Genomic DNA, 17,082 nt, shown 5'->3' with positions numbered 1-17,082 from the left:
GAAGAGAATAGTATGGAAGGACAGTTTATCAAAAAGCAGAAGACTGTGTAAAAATAGGAAGTAGAAAATTAGTTCAATATTATGATGTAGATTGCATTTTCTTTTCTGAGGTGAAACCCAGGGAACATGTCAAGAAGGCATCAAATATCCAAATTTGGGAGCTCATCAGAATTTAGAGATAAAATAAGAATAGATGAGAATTAAGTTCCTATTGGTTCAGATCAACAGACAATAGCTAAGCACAGTGTAAATGCTGGGTGGGGGTTGGTCAAGATTTCAACACAAGCTTCAGGATGTTATGAGTTTTGTGTTCTGCTTTTTCATCCTAAGCAACCTGCCCTAAGACCTGGCACATAGTAACCAACTACCTGCCACAAAAATATGAATTAGTGAAAGTGACCTAGAAATAAAGTAATAGCAGACATCTTAATTTATAGACCTGGCTTTCCAGTTGGAGACATTTTTATTTTATTTTATTGCATGTCTGAGAGATTAACTGCTATTATGAAGTTGATTTGCTACTACTATGGTATTTTCCCTAAGGGCTATGTATCTAGAAGGGGGGAACCACATCAAGTAGTGTAAATTACATTGATTTTCTATTGTAAACTATTTCACTCTTATGTATTAAATATGAAATATTTTGTGTATCTATATGCACTTTTATTAACATCTTAATAATTTGCTTAAATATAGTCTGTTATGGGCTAGCATGATAGTTTTGCTTCTAAAAGTGCTTACCATGTAAGACTGATGACCTAAGCTGGATCAGAATCCACAGAGAAAGAAAAGTACTGACCTGAAAGTGGTCCTCTGACTTGTGTACGCCATGGCACACTCACACTCACACTTGTTATACATATGCACACACAAATGCTGAATAAAGTAAATTTAAAACATTCTATTTGCAAGTTTTTATTTTCTGAACCATCACTCCTATTCTTTAATCTACAAATCCATAGTGATTGTTAAATTACACTGAATTGGAAAAATCTTGTGTAAGCTCCTTATTGACATTCCCTTTTTCCTGTAGGGATGACAGTGAGTGCTAATAAAGATGGTTTGGGGGTGATTGTTCGAAGCATTATTCATGGAGGTGCCATTAGTCGAGATGGCCGGATTGCCGTTGGTGACTGCATTTTGTCCATTAATGAAGAATCAACTGTCAGTTTAACCAACGCCCAGGCCCGAGCCATGCTAAGAAGACATTCTCTTGTTGGGCCTGACATAAAGTAAGTTATCATTTGAATCTGTTTGTCTGGGGAAATTCACAAATATTGATCATTAGTAAGAATATTTTTCAGTATATGCTTGTTTGATGCAAAAAGAAATTATCATTTGTTTATTTAACATAAATCACTCCACAGTTTATTTCTGAAGAGTTTTTTGTGGATATAGCCTCTTTAAGACTATAGATAGGACTGTTGAATTTGGAAGATAGTGTACATTATGTGTTTGATTTGATTTTTCTTTTCTATAAAAACTCTAGATCTGAGAGATAGCCCTTGTGTCAAGCATCTCATAATACTGCACAGTCTCACAGAGCTGGGGCCACTAAGTGGACTGACTGACCACAGTGCAAAGGGGTGTGTGGTGGTGCTGAGTGAATCTTAGAACCAAAGCAGTTCTTTAAGGATCATTTATGAAAAAGACCAAACAGCAGAAGACCAACCTAAATCTTAGCTTTCTTGAACTATCTCATGACCCATGGGGATTCACTAATGTGTTTGGTATCCTCTGATTATAGGCCATGTAGGTTATTTTAACAGGAAGTGCTTAAATTTCCCCATAAGCCCATAATGATCTAAAAGTACATCACATATATAGTTTAGTTTTGAAGTCATTAAATGTTCCTGAACCAGCATCAAAAGCAATTCGTGACTTTATTACCATACCTAATCAATGTGACTTTTCCCTGCAACATTAGTCATTGAATGTTTGTGTTTATGTACAAGGGATAAAAACATAAAATAAAAGCCCAGGGAAAAGCTATTCATCTTAAACTGATACAGTAATTACCATAGCGGGCACTTTTCTACGTTATTATTCTGCTGATGACATTCCTTTGAAATGTATGCATTGCTAGAACGTAGGCCAAGAAAGCTGTACTTACAACGTGCTTTTCTTTCTGCCATCCATAAAAAGTGCAGTATGTGCCACTGGAAGGGGTTCTGCTGTGGTGTTCCAGAGAGGTGTTACTTAGGCAGAGAGGCTTTCCTATTGTGCATGACTTTCACCTTACAGTGAAGCATAGCCACAGATTGTCTTCCAAGGATAAGAGTGCAAGTGAACATCACTTTAAAACATCGGTCCCTGTGTTACACAAAAACGGAAACTACATTCATTCCTTATCGCTTGTGGCCAGCCTTTCCTTTTTTCTAAAAGGTGAGTGTTATGGATGCACATGAAAGCTATTGATCGCAGGAGTTGTAGCCACATAGTTTGTGTGTAGTGTAAAGTGCAGGTGGCTGGTGACTGAACACTTGGTGTGTTGTTTGGTGGTGCTCATGTTGGGCACGCTCAGCCCAAGAATGCATACTGTGCTAGCCTTGCCCCTCAGCTCTAATGACTGTAGAAATTCAAAAATGGCCCCCAAGAAAACCAATTGCTTCACCCTGCATCCCTGTTCAGCATGAAAGAAGCCAGAGTGGTCTGCGTCCTGATTCCCTATCGCCAATTTGGGTAACCTCTTCAGAGGATGGTGTGATAAGAATAGGAGGTAGGAATTGGCTAGGCAGTTAGGGTAAAAAGATCCCAAAGAAAAGTAGTCAGTTTCTTGGCTAAAAGTCAAAATGTCCTTGGGACTGTTAGCAACATACTCTGTTCCAAAGGCCAAAAACGTCGAAAGTATTTGGGAGCTCTTATCTAATCCCTAAAAGATTTTGGGGTTACCTCTTCAGAGGGGGGAATGTTAGAGTAGCAAAAAGCCTCATTAAGAAAAAGAAAGAAAGAGTTCATGAAGTTATCAGAAAACCTGGGGCCCTGGAGGGGAAGGAGTAGGTGTGGATTTGATCAAAACACCTTATATGCATGCATGAAAGTCTCAATAAAATTTTTTTAAAAGTTAAAAAAAGTGGCCCCCAAATATGTTGTGCAACTAGTGTTGTAGAGAAAATTGGAGGAACATTTCAAGCTCAGAATGTCTCCTTTCCTTTTTCATTTATGTATATTGTGTGTCTCTTTTCCCCTTCACTTACTGATTCAGCCAGAAGGCCCCAGTCCTTTGAAAGCATCAGCTTCATGATTGTGTTGAAGGAGATCTGGAGAGCAGGCATCCCAAGTGATTACTTTATCATCGCAGGAGTCAAAATACACTGAATTTTTCATTTAAAACAGGAAGAAAAGTCTTACACTTTCCCACCTGAAATCAGCTAGTCAGTCTTTCAAACACACACACACACACACACACACACATTAGTCTCTCTCACACACACATCAGTCCCCCCCCCACACACACACACATCAGTTCTCACATACGTGCACTTGACAGTTTTTCTTATGCACGCACACTGGTCAGTTTTTTCTTTTATCCACACTAGTCAGTCTTGCACACACACATGCACACACACGTACACACATGCATGTCAGTCCTTCTCATGCATGCTCACTAGTCAGTCTTTTTCAGACACAGTCCCCACACAAGCTCACCAGATGGTGTTTTACACACACACACACACACACACACACACACACGCACACACATACACACATACTCTCACCAGCACACTCACAAAATATGGGATTTCTTCTTAAAGGTCTCACTAATGCTCTGATTCAGATGACTGTAACTGGACTTACTGAGTTAATGATAGAATTTTAAATCATCCTTCTAGAGTCCTTTTTTAGGAAAAAACATGTGTTTGCTGATTAAGATTGACCAGGGTCTGGCTGAGTAGCATGTTCTCTGGGTTTTCCATGAAGCGTTTTTGGCCCATCCCATTTCTAACACTTGTCTGTCATGAAGCAAGTGGTTTGGAATTACCTTGAACTCACTGTGACCATCCTCCCTAAAGGAAAGCCTAGTGTTTTTAGCATTATGAGAGGAACTATGATGTGGCCTCTGGCCGGTTCAGTTTTTCACTCATTTCCTGGAGCTAAGCTCTGTCCACGTCACTTTCCTCATGTTGCTTATTCACTGGGAGTGGTGGAGGAAGAGTGGAAACTTAACGTATCAGACTCTGGTTCAGGTTAACCACCGATGACTGCAGGAAAAAGCGATGCTTACTGAGACAATGCTCTGCCTTTCTCTTGCCGTTTAGAGTAGATAACTAAGAAGTGTGTGCACATTCATGCGTTCCTGGATAGAGGATCTGACTTTCCAGTGTTCAAGAATGGCCAGTTTAAGTTCCAGGTTTCCTTGTTTCCTATGGAAAGCCAGATGTGAAGCCTTACCAGAATGCATTCTGTTTCCTTTCTCACGCCACCTTGCCAGGAGCTCCTATATTTCTGTGATAATAGCCAGGGTTTTGTGCTTAGCAGCAGCTGCTTATAACATCTGCCAGATAATTACCAACCAGAATCAGAATTCACCTGCCTTAACCCAAAGTGTGGGATGAATTCCTGATCAAGGAATAAAAGATTGATTGCAGTTACATTTTCCCTTGGTTGTTAATAATCACTGCTATAGACACCAGTGAAGAGCAGATGCTTTTCTGGGGGAGGTGTAGATGAGAGGGAGGTGGAAAGGGGGAGAAATAACCAGGAGCACCCACTTGTAACTACATATGTATGCGTCTCACATTCAGCACAAGACATTGACATTTGTTAACACCATTGTAAAAAGATGCCGTGGCGTATGCTTCACATTCTAGATTTTCTGCAGCACCTGCTGACGATCGAGCCCCCTTTTATGTGTGAGTATCAGTGATTCAAAAGCTCATCGTAGCTGTGTGTTACAACTCGTCTGTGGAAACCATTTCGTCCTTTCATGACGTCTCAAAGCAGGAGTAGATCCAGATATAGATTCTGTGTGTACATTTTGGCTTCTTTTCTTCATTTACTGGAACAAATTCCAGCGATGGCTGCATTTTTGCATTGTGGTGATGATTGTGAACTGACTTGGAAATCCTTTTTGCCAGCCACCAAGCTTGCAGGCTCCTTTGTCCGGGATGTGCCTGTCTGCATGCGCAGGCATGGTCTCTGGATTCATAGCCGTAGCACGTTTCTGCATCACTAACATTTCAGGCTTTTACTCTGTGTATACCGAAGGTTAGTTGACAGCTAAGATTTGTAATACATTACTCAAGTAGGCTGTTTCAATGTGTTTATGCAGTTTGTCATTCAACTTTGACGTTCTCTATGGTGATCTGGACGTTTCACGTGGCCTTGTGACCAGGCATGTGCTGGAATTGTTCTGCATGAACTGTTGCATTGTGGGATGTCGGTTCTGGTGGCCTTGCTCTCGCTTTGGGCTAAATGTTCATGGAAACTTCTTTCTTGGCTCTTTGTCCTTGCTAACCAGATATCAAACAAATATTTATAAGTCCCTCATTTCCCACCCATTGATGGAAGAAAATCATATTTAAACAAATACAGAAGAAAAGCACATTATGAACGAACATTGTTTGGGATTTCAAACTGGCTAAAAACCAATAGGGTATGCTTGTTATTATTAGTTTCCTTTGCTACCTTTGCCCCCTTGTTTTTTAATTTTTTAACTGGAGTTCTTTATATGTGTTTTCCCAAATTTTAAAAATAAAAGTTCTGTGAAATTGTGTTACTAACTTTTAGATTTTGTAGTAATTTTTCTTTGTATAAAAGAGTCAATCTTTCCTGATGTAATAATATATTACATGTTTTTGACTAATTCAATTTGAAGAGATAACAACAAATCAACTATTTAGTACTTTTGTAGCACCTTAAAGAATGTGTCTATATAGATGAGTAAGTTCGTCCAGAGTAAAAATGCAACTCTTTTACCCTACCTAGGCAGAATTCCCTAATCTGTATTTTCTGTTCATATTTTGGTCCTTGAGGCAGAAGTGTCACCGGAGATCCCCAGAGAACTTGAGTGTCCTGCTAGGGGATGACTGCGATGTAGAAAGCCATGTCTTCAGGCAGCCGGTATCACTTTGAGCAGTGCTATCAGGGTGTGGGTACCTCATCAGTGCTGTTCAGCTTATCGGTGCCTCATAAAAGATGACACTCTTGGGGCTAGAGAGATGGCTCCGTGGTTAAGAACACTGGTTGTTCTTGTAGAAGACCCAGGTTCGAATCCCAGTGCCCACATGGCAGCTAACAACTGTCCGTAACTCCAGTCCCAGGGGATCTGTCAGCCTCTCCTGATCTCTGTCGGCATTGCACAACACAGGTGCACTTACCTGCACGCAGGCAATACACGCCTACACATAAAATAAAAATAATAAATAAAATATTAAATAAAAGATGATACTCTTGCAGTTGAGGGTTTGGGGATTTAGCAGTGCTGTTTTCCCTCCCACCACACTCAAACCCGAGTACCCACACTTTGGAAGAGTAAAAGTGAGCATTTTTATTTAATGTGTCTGAAATACACCCTCACTGCTCCAGAAATTGTGAATCAGTATAATTTTTATTTTCTTACAACATGAAAGATAATTGTCATATCTTTGCCCTCCAGGGCCAAGATGTTATGAACTTATTTTAGTGAATTCATTTTTGGTAGATGGTTCAATAGTCTTCATTATTTCTATATTGAATGCATTTTATACATATTTCTTTCTTCGTTGCATAAAAATGCCTACCACGCTGACTTCTGGCACAGTATTTCTTTTGTGTTACTACTGATTAACCTGAGGATATTCAACAACCTACATAAGAATTTATCAGCTGTGTAAAGTTAGACTTACAGGGTAGCAGTAATTTGAATTTTTCAGTCTGGGTTTTAAGCATTGCAAATGTATTCCGCATCTAGTACAGTGTCTTCCACATGATGGACATTCAGATGTTACTTGAATTAGTACCTGGTCTTTCAAGTGTGAACAACAGGCTTTCTGTGAAAGAAAGAAAGTGAACATATAAGAAGTTGCTACATGTCAGTGAGTCTTTCCTTAAACTTAAGTAATTTAGCTTCACACTTCAGACTTGAGCGTTTTTAACTGAATGGAGGTAAGTTGGTTATTGATGATGCTTATTACTATCCATCATTACAGCTATGTATTATGAAGACATAAATCATTCCAGATGTTCAAGTGTTTAATAAGAGTTTGTTGACTTTATTTCTGCTGAAGGAACCATATATTTTTGAACAAAATGAATGTTGTTATTATTGCTTACTATGTCCTGTCCATTTTGTGGTGGTAGGGATGACTCTAGACCCTAGGCACGGTAAGCAAACATTCCACAACTGAGCTACCCCCAGCCTTATGCAGCCATTCATCCTTCACTGTTGTCCTGTAGAGGTTCAAACCCAGAGCTTTTAGAGCTTCCTGTTTTCAAAAATTTACTATTAACTTTCTCATTTGGAAAAATAAGTAATGCTGATTTTTTCCCTGCATGATTATTACTATAATAAATTCATAGTTTATCAGTAGCATTTACAAATTAAATTTCAGTTGTTGAGTTTGTCTGTGGGTTTTGCTTTTTGAGTCTTGCATCATTTGCTGAGTATGCTGATTTAATGAGTCAATGAAAAGCGAAGCTGAATGTACAGTGTAATGCTTTCTGTGTTTGGGAGCTCTCATAGCAAGAAGAGCTGTATCCCTTTGCTCTCATGGCTCATGTTTCTTTCCAGAATTACTTACGTGCCTGCAGAATACTTGGAGGAGTTCAGAGTAAGTTTCGGTCACCAATCTGGAGGAATAATGGCACTGGACATTTTTTCTTCATACACTGGCAGGTGAGTTAATCACTAAATCCACTGCAAAGAAATAATGAAGCAGAAAATTACAAAAAAAACAAAAACAAACTTTTGATCCACAGGCAGTGTAAGAACCAAGTTAAATGTCTGAATTCCGTTTTCTCTTCCAAGATTTTTAAAAAAGCATATTCTCTCCCTTTGTCTCAATTACTTAAGTAATTTGTCATTTGAAACTGAAAATATAGGGAATAGGCTGGGCACAGTGGCGCACACCTTTAATCTCAGCACTCTAGAGGCAGAGGCAGGAGGATCTCGGAGATGGAAGCCACCCTGGTCTATATAACAAGTTCCAGATCAGTTGATGCTGTAATGGAACCCTGTCTCAAAAGAAAAGAAAAGAAGGTGGGGGAAATATGTGAACAGTCAAAGTAAAAAACTGAAATAATCTTTAATTCACCCACATAATATAACACTTTTAACATTAAGTTTTGGTAATTTACCCCAGTTATGATTATTATTTCGTTTATTCCTGAGAATGTACATTTTCTATGGGTTTATGTAATGTTTTATTTTTTCTAAAAATATCAAACTCAGATTTTTTTAGCAACCCCCCCCACAGAAACAATTTATAAAGAGTTCTAGTGGGTAGAGAAGAGAATGTTAGGAAATAGTGCTTAACGTGTGTGTGTGTGTGTGTGTGTGTGTGTGTGTGTGTGTGTGTGTGTGTGTGTGTGTGTGTGTGTGTATGAGTGTTTGTGTGTGTGATATTTTTTGAGACAGAGTCTCCCTATAGTCCCAGCTGTCCTGGAACTTACTATATAGACTAAGCTGGCCTTGATCTCACAGAGACTCTTATCTCCCCAATGCTGGGACTAAAGGCATGTACAACCATACCTGGCTTGTGCTCTTAGTATATAATATATAGAGAGCTTTTAAATCATAAAGACCAAGCTTCTTGAATCTTAAATATAGCAGAACCTGGGGCTTGGTGGTACTACTGACCAAGCTAGGACAAGGGGCAAAGTGCCAACCTGTTTTTCTCTGAAATATATACCATTTTGCTCCCAGTTGTGGGTTGTTTTTTGCTGTTTCACAAGTTGAATTCCAGACTTTTCTTTAAGCATGTTGTAGAGCAGAAAGCCTTGTAAACATTTGGAGGCCTTCCCATAAGTTTTTCCTCCACAATGGATCAATCGCAGAACCCCTGGTGTCCAGAGGCCCTGAAGGAATCATGATACTACATTGCTTCCTCTGCAAATTCCTCAGACCACAGTGTACAGGAAGTGAACTGGAAGGGAAAGGCATGCTCTGTGCTTAATAAAGACAAGTCATGTTACAGCCCTTTGGTCTCATGAGGTTTGTGGGACAAGGAGTACCCCACCCTACCCCAAACGGGGCCACCGTGTACTCCAGAATTACTGTCTCGGGCTTAATGACATGGGTTGATTGGAGTTTCCCAGTGTTTCCTGTAACAATGGGGAAAATGAGCTTTCTTGTGTGCAAATGGAATACCAGTTAGCATCTGAGTCCTGGTAAATTCATGGGCCTGAAAACAGTCAAAAGTTCTAGGAAGAAAGAACTGCTTTCATCCCTGTTCTTCCCTCGGCTCAGGAAGGAAAATGACCTTGATTGTTCACTGTAGTGACCAGCTGCCTCATCACAAAGAAAGCATATTTGTTATTAATTCAAGATGCTGACAGTTTACATCTGCAGCAGAAAGAACTTAGCTTGCCTGAGTCCCACAGCCAGTTTAAAGCCAAGCTTAGGATGCAGTCAGTCAGGCTGGGTGATCTTGTCAGTCGGATCCAAAGAAAGAATTGCATAAATCCTTAAAATAAACACATAAGACGAAGGGAAAGTAAGAGCTAGATTGTGTGGTCAGGTGGCCTTAGTTCTTTTCTCACAGCCACACTACCATGTGGCTTTGTCCATTTTATTTTGTCTGCCACATTTATATGCAGATATAGGTAGTGGCGATGGTCCATAGAAATTCCTTTGACTGCAACGTTCTATCACAGGGAGAAAGCAATTTAATTCCTTCTTCACTGAGAGTGAAGGAACGAAAGAATTGTTCTGTTCTTCTCTAAGCAATATGTGACACTCAAGTCCCTGAAACCACATGCCAAGTCACAGAATTTTTACAGGAGCATATTTACAGGAGCAGGTCTGGATTAGTGAAAGGACTCAGCACTGTAGAATTATTAGAAGAAACTGGGATCTGTATATAGAAGATAAAGGACATGTCTTCTCACAGCTAAAATGTCAGGTCTGTGGTACAGTGTAGCTAGAGTGCTTATGCGTAGCTCTCCCTACTCGGGCTTTAGGGCTGAAACCTCCTCCTGCCGTGTGCCATCTCAAGTGCTCATTCTCTCTCTCTCCCCAAGCCCACTTTTCCTTCATCTCCTTTTCATCTCTTTGGCATCTTCTGGGTCTGTTTATCCTCAGCATTTAACATCGTTTTTAGAAGGCCCTCTTTTGGAGCTATTACCAGCATTCCTGTCCATTGTTAGGCTGAGACTTCAACGTCAGTCTTTTTTCCATCTGCCCTCTTCAGTATATAAAAGGGACTTCAAACATAAAAACAGTTGTTAGGGCCTGTGGTAGGTAAATTTCATTTAACAGCTTTTAAGGAAATCTACCAGGTAGGTCAAAGAAGATGTTCATGGAGAGTCTGGACATTGGTTTGTAAGCAATGTGAATCACATTCAAGTGCAGGTGAATTGTTGCATGACTTCTCGCCTCAAAGTTTGAAGTTATGTAGTGTGAGTTCAGGATTCCTGTCAGTGAAGAATGACTAATTTCAACACATACTTTCCTTAGATTTTTTTTTTCAGTTGCTATAAAATAAACTGATGGTAAATTCCTTTAGAGCAGAGATTTGCTTGCTGAGTGGCTTTCCTTTGAAGCCCCAGTGTTTACTGCATTCTTCCCATTCCTCTCCTTCAGTCTCCTGTCCCATCAGCAAACAGACCAGACAGGGCTTTAGTGTTCAGTTTGTCTCTAGACTGATTAATGGTAGCTGATTCTAGTGTCAGGTTATTTTATTTGGTTAGTTTTCCTTTCCTGTGCTATAAAAATGTTAGAACCTTGTATAGGTCGTGTACAGTGAAACTACAACCCGTCCTGCATTTTTTAGCTTAGCCAGTAATGAAGTACATTTGAGGCAATAGTGCTTGGAATAGTCATTGTTTATCTCCTTATCCAGAGACATCCCAGAACTACCAGAGAGAGAAGAAGGAGAAGGGGAAGAGAGTGAGCTACAGAATGCCACAGGCAGTGGTTGGAACCAGCCCCGGAGGTAAGGGCGATGTCTGGGATCTGCTCATTCAGTGGCTGTAGATGTTTAAAGATACGTGTGGTTTTCTGGAGTAGCCTGTAACTTGCTACTTACGATATCAAACAAATTGTTTAATACTGCTAATCCTCCGTTTCTTCACGTGTACATTGGAGAAAATAGTATTTATCACATGGGGCTAAAACTAAATTATGTGGGGCTGGAGAGATGGCTCAGTGGTTAAGAGCACTGGCTGCTCTTGCAGAGAACCTGGGTTCAATTCCCTGCACCCACATGGTGGCCAATAACCATCTGTAACTCCAGTTCCAGGGGATCTGATGCCCTCTTCTGACCTCCACGGGCATTGCATGACATGGGTGCACTTACATACATGCCAGAAGTATACTCATACAACATTAAAAAAAAAAACAAAACTAACTTACATGTAAGAATCTATAGTAGACACTAAAAAAATTACAGAAAAATATAGAAAAATACATGGGTAGTTCGAATGAATAATAATTTCTGAAGAGTTTTAGGTATAGTACTAAATGTTTAATTTAAATTTTAGTTAGCATTTGTAGAAAGTTATTCAAATATATATTTAAAACATGGGGACTGGGCATGGTGGTGCATGCCTTTAATACCAGCACTTAGGATGCAGAGTGGATTTCTCTGAGTTTGGAGCCAGCCTAATCTACATAGTGAGTTCCAGACCAGCCAAGACTGTATAGTAAGACCATGCCTGCTCCCTAAACAACAAAACCAGAAACACTCGTGTGAGTGTGAAAGAAAGCCAGAAAGTATAAGCAAAGAGCTTTGCTATCACAGGCTGAATTTATTCAGCCTTCCAGTGTCCAGCACTAACTTCCTGTGCAACAGAGAGGACAATTTAACTTGAATAGGCTCAGATCAATCCTGTGCATCGTTCACAAAGGCATATTAGCATGTTCATGCTGCATAAAGTCAACTTCTATTTAGTAGGAATTACTGAGTTTTGGATATGGACCCAGACAGAGAAGTGAGTAACATTTGGTGAGTAACAAGGAAATTAGTGTTAAGACGTAAATTCTGCCTCCAAAGAAAACGGAGTGAACTCAGCTGGGCAGGATCTGGAGATGATGACACAGAGAACAATATGAGGTATTAAATGTCAGTAATCATCAGTCATCCCCTCCAGACAGCTCTAACATTATCGCCATGGGGCTTTGCATTTGATAAACATTAGTATTTGCTGTACAGTGCATAAAAAATGGTTCTGGAGGTGGAATGTGGGGTGATTTTGCCTGTTCGCAGATCATCTTTAAGCCTACAGCCATCGTATTTTCCAAAATATAGAGAATATCATTTTGTCATTTTTAGAAAAGCTAAATATTTCCAGACATCTAAAGTGAGTTTTCAATTTGAATTTCTTCAATAGCCAGTTTGCTTTCACTAATACAAATAACAGCAAGAATAATAAATTGAAATTTTTTTAAGACTGTAAAATAAGCCTGTGAATAGATAGGACTGTTTTGGTTTTGTTTCCTGCTTGCCAGTGATTTCCATTGGTACCACTTTCCAGCTTATCTTTTCCTCAGTCCTGTGTTGTGAAGGTCTGTGTCATATATGTTACTTAAGGATCTAATTCGTTTAATTGAGTTTTGCTGCATCCCAGCAGTTGACTATGCCTCGGCTTATCATTAGTCAGGCTGATATTTTAGTGCTTAACGGTTACTTGCTGTTATAATTCTGTGCAGTAAATGTCTGTGGTTTTTTTTTTTTTTTTGGTGTGTGTGTGTGTGTGTGTGTGTGTGTGTGTGTGTGTGTAATTCTATCTAGGGTATATAGTCATAAGAATTAGTGCCTTACATATTTATATGATTTTTACTTTATTTGAAGTTGTCCTATTTCTTTTAACAGTGGCTTTTGCAGATCGTACTTGAGTTTCAGTATATGAGTTTTCTTTTTTCCACTCGACATACATCATAATTAGATTTTAAAGTGTTCTGTCAGTGGACAGAAAATATCACTTTGTCTTGATAAACAGGGTATAGGTGCAGTAGGATTGATAAGACGGGCTGCTCGTCTGCTCATATCGGCTCTATTTCAAGGCTGAATTAAATAAGACAGAGAGGCTAAGGACGCTGCTTACTGTCACATGGTTAAGTCCCAGGAGAGCTGCATTTGATTCAGGCCCTCTGCTCACAGCCCAGAGTCTGGGTCCAGAGTCATACCGTGCTCCTCCGTGGACGGTACTGCAAACTGCTTCCTCACAGGTGCCCCTTTCCCTTTCCCAGAGATGCTGACAATTCTGCATCCAGTGACTGAGCAGTCTGTCTTCTCAGCACTGTGATCATTTCAGCATCTCTGGCTTTCATTGTCCTCTGCATTGTTAAGGCTTCGCAGGCTGTACTTCATAGCAGTGTAGGCAAACTGCCAATCCCAGTAGAGTGTACAGTGCTATCCTCCAAACTTACCGAACCCGTGGTTCTTCCTTTCTTGGTTAATGGGGTGTAAAAAGTATAAACCTTCTAGGGTTGATGTGAGAATTAAGTGAACATATATACAGCTAACTTTGAGACACCATGAACCCTCAATAAACATTTTCTGCTGTTGTGTTATTCTAGAAAGCACTTCTGATTTACAGTACTCATGAAGAGCCTCAGGAGACATTTTCTTTCATTCTTTTAAATTTATTTTTTCTTAGGTGAAGAGTCTTACCTATGTCTTTTGCCTTCCAAAATGTGTACATACGATAGCTAGCTTTTGGTCTTGCTATTTTACTTGAATAACTACTTCAAGAATAGAAAAGCTGGAGCTAGATACCAGCATGCGTATGTGTACATGCATGTGCACATACACACACATGCACACACAAATGAAATAAATCTTAAAAAAAGAAAAGAATGTGAGTTCTTTGATTTTATAGAATTTCCGGAGAGAAAATGGTGAATATATTTTAGATATTTTAGTTGGTTTATTCATGAAGATTTTCTAAGGTCAGAGGTCATGGTAAGAGTCCAGTTCTAGGATTATAGACCTTCAGTTAAGAAAAATGTCCTGCCCCAAGGGGAAGAGACCTCTTCTTTTCTCATCGCCATTTGACTCCCTTCTCTCTGCCACTTCGTTTACTTTGCAGTAGTCCTGTTTTTCTTCCTATCTGGGAACAGCTCAATGTCAATGTCAAGGACACCATGACCACGCTGTCCTCTTGTTCCTGATGTCCAGCACCTTCACCTGTCAGGCCTGGAACAGACTTCAGGGTCTCATCAACACTACCAACTGCTTCCTCACTTCGTCCCAGCAAACACCGCGGCTGTGCACCTCCTCCTCACGCCAGTCCCTTTCACGAGGTGTGCACTGCTGATGCGTCCTCACTCCTTTCTCTTCATCTTCTGTGCAGTGCTTGGGCTCAAGCCCAGGTCTTTGCACATAACAGACAATCACTCCCACCAAATTCGATCCTCAGCTCTCAAGCTTTTTGGAGTTATTCTATGTGAGTTCATGTGTTTCCTTTGTGGATAGGGAAAGCGTAGAAATTGCCAAGGCCATAGCATAGCAAATCAACTACAGAGCAGTGAAGAGAAGCTGGGGTTGCTGGAGTGGAGAGGGGACAGCAGCTTTAGGGAGTTGGGGGAGGTAGTTGAGGGACCAGATCATGAAGTGTGTTTTCAGCTATGTTGTTCATGCCCTGACTGTTAATGACCAGGTCTGCCCTGGCAGGGAAGGCTCCTACAGAGGCAGGCTTCTGATTAGCGTGTGCAAAAGCGTTCTTTCCTTGGATTTGGCTGCTAAGCCTGGGAGTTGCCATCTGTTCAGTGGCGGGATTGCCTAATGTCTGTAGCATTAACGCTCCTGCAAAATGATACTTCTGTACTGGTGTGTGTGCTTTAGCCTAGAGTGGGAGTCCAATATTTACACCAAATCAGCTTCATAAATACGTTAATGTTTATCAGGTCTTACGAAATGAAAAGTATTTAGAATGATCTTTTACTACGAGTATGCCATTGTGAGTAAAAATATTATCATTATTTTTAATCATCCTAAGCATTTTAAGTGTATATTTCAGAGGCATTCAGAACCTTTCCTATCTGACCATCAGCACCATCCATCTACAGAGCTGTTTTCACCCTGTGAAACTAAAACTGTGTCTATTAAACAATATCTTCCTGTCCACTTTACCCCGAAGAAACCCCCATTCTACTTCCTGTGTCTGAATACATCTACTCTGGTTCCCTCATCAGTGAACTAGTAGGGCCTTTGCCTCTCACTTCATTTAGTTGGGCTGTTTTACCTAGCATAGTGTCCTTTATCCATGTTGAAACATATTTCAGCATTTCCTTCCTTTTTAAGGCTAATATTCCAATGAACTATATATATAATTTTGCTTATTCACTTACTTTTTAAACTGAAAACTTATTATTTCGGGGAAATGTGTGTGTGCCTGAGTGCAGGCAGACGCAGTAAGAGGACAGCGTTTGGGAGTTGCTTCTCCTCCCACCTCACTGAGGCAGATCATTCTTGTTTCTGCTGTTCAGTGTCCTCCAGGCTAGCTGGCGTGTGAGCTTCTGGGTGACTCTTCTGCCTAGTTTCCCATCTCTCTGTAGGAGTACTGGGAGTATACAGGTGAGCCACTACATTTGGCTCTAGAAGGTCCCAGGGATGGAGCTCTAGTGTCAGGCTTGCACGCAAAGTGCCTTGACATGCAGCTGAGCCTGAGGCACCTTGCAAGCCCCTTACTCGTTCATCATTGCAGCCACCGTTTAGCTGTTGTGAATAATTCTTCTATGATGCTGGTGTTCAAAATACCCATTCACGATCCTGCTCTGAGTTCTTTCCATTGTGTGCCCAGACGTAGGATTGCTGAGATAGACGGTAGTTGCATTTTTTATCTTTGCAGCGGCTGTGCCATTTCATGTTCCCACCAGCAGTGCGCTGGGCTCCATTACCTCCATTCTCACAAATACTTGTTTCTGTTTCTTGCTTGTTTATAATTGCCAGCCTTATGGGTATGAGCCAGTGTGCTTTTAAGTTTTGATTTATTATTTTTATTTTAAGTGTATGAATACCGTTTTCATGAATGAAAGTGGACCACGTGCTTAGCTGGTGCCCACAGAAGCCAGAAGACGGTGTCTGCTCCCCTGGAACCAGAGTTTCAGTGGATTGTGGGCCATCATGTGGGTTGTGGGAACCTAACCCAGGTCCTCTGCAAGCTCAGCAAGTGGTCTTAGCCACTGACCTGTCTCTCTAGCTAGTGAGATAGTGTTTTATTGAACACTGACTTTTATCGCTGCAGTTGTTAATCATTCTTTATGTGTAGCTGAATGTTTATTCAAGTTCTTTCTGATTTTTGATTCAGCTATTTTGGTATTTTGTAATTGAGTTTTAGGAATTTCATTTATACATTCTGGATATCAATCCCATATCAGATGTGTGATTGCCAGTTGTGTCCTTCTGTCATATTGGTGAGGTCCACTTTGTGTTTTTCTTGTGTTGCCTCTGGTGTCATCTGCAAGAAGACGTTTCGGGAATTATTTGTATTTCCTCTGAGAGTTTCCAGTTTATTTTTTATAGGGTTGAACTTTGGCGAGAACCAAGCAAATCCTTGGGCATCAGCATCGTCGGTGGCCGAGGGATGGGGAGCCGCTTGAGCAATGGTGAGGTGATGAGAGGCATCTTCATCAAGCATGTTCTCGAAGACAGTCCAGCTGGCAGAAATGGGACCTTGAAACCTGGAGACAGAATAGTTGAGGTACGCTCCAGTGAGCCTTCTGTTCAACCCTGTCCTCTTCCACCTTCTTCACCAGAGGAGCTGTCTTCTTTATACTGGCCATTCCACCCAGTCAAGTATGGCTCTGCTCAAGGCGTTTCTTTACTCTCATCCAGTTTCGTTATATGTATATGATAGCAGGTTATATATCTCGATGGGGAGACTCCTGTTTAGAGATATAGATGGTTTTAAAAGCGTAGGTCCTAAGGAAAATAACCATTGAAAGAACACAGAAAATTTATTAGGGTAAAAATTTAAATGTTTAATAATGTGTGTATA

The 17,082-nt window shown here is 40.4% G+C and overlaps 1 protein-coding gene across 17 annotated transcripts in view; it reads left to right on the top strand.

Annotated features, from left to right (window-relative positions):
- The window catches only part of Mpdz (multiple PDZ domain crumbs cell polarity complex component), a 218,880-nt gene that overhangs the window by 143,219 nt on the left and 58,579 nt on the right, over positions 1 to 17,082 (top strand). For 12 of the 17 annotated variants that reach the window (XM_029553939.1, XM_029553935.1, XM_029553941.1 and 9 more), the window contains 5 exons: positions 1,034 to 1,232; positions 4,812 to 4,853; positions 7,712 to 7,816; positions 10,983 to 11,075; positions 16,608 to 16,785. In XM_029553939.1, the coding sequence (XP_029409799.1) occupies positions 1,034 to 1,232; positions 4,812 to 4,853; positions 7,712 to 7,816; positions 10,983 to 11,075; positions 16,608 to 16,785 (617 nt within the window). The remainder of the gene's footprint in view (positions 1 to 1,033; positions 1,233 to 4,811; positions 4,854 to 7,711; positions 7,817 to 10,982; positions 11,076 to 16,607; positions 16,786 to 17,082) is intronic. The other 5 variants (XM_029553949.1, XM_029553943.1, XM_029553940.1 and 2 more) reach the window with 1 other exon arrangement.

This window comes from Nannospalax galili, unplaced genomic scaffold, assembly GCF_000622305.1.
Source record: "Nannospalax galili isolate Female #2095 unplaced genomic scaffold, S.galili_v1.0 scaffold663, whole genome shotgun sequence".
Classification (NCBI taxonomy): Eukaryota; Metazoa; Chordata; class Mammalia; order Rodentia; family Spalacidae; genus Nannospalax; species Nannospalax galili.
This window is presented reverse-complemented; position numbering and strand designations above follow the sequence as displayed.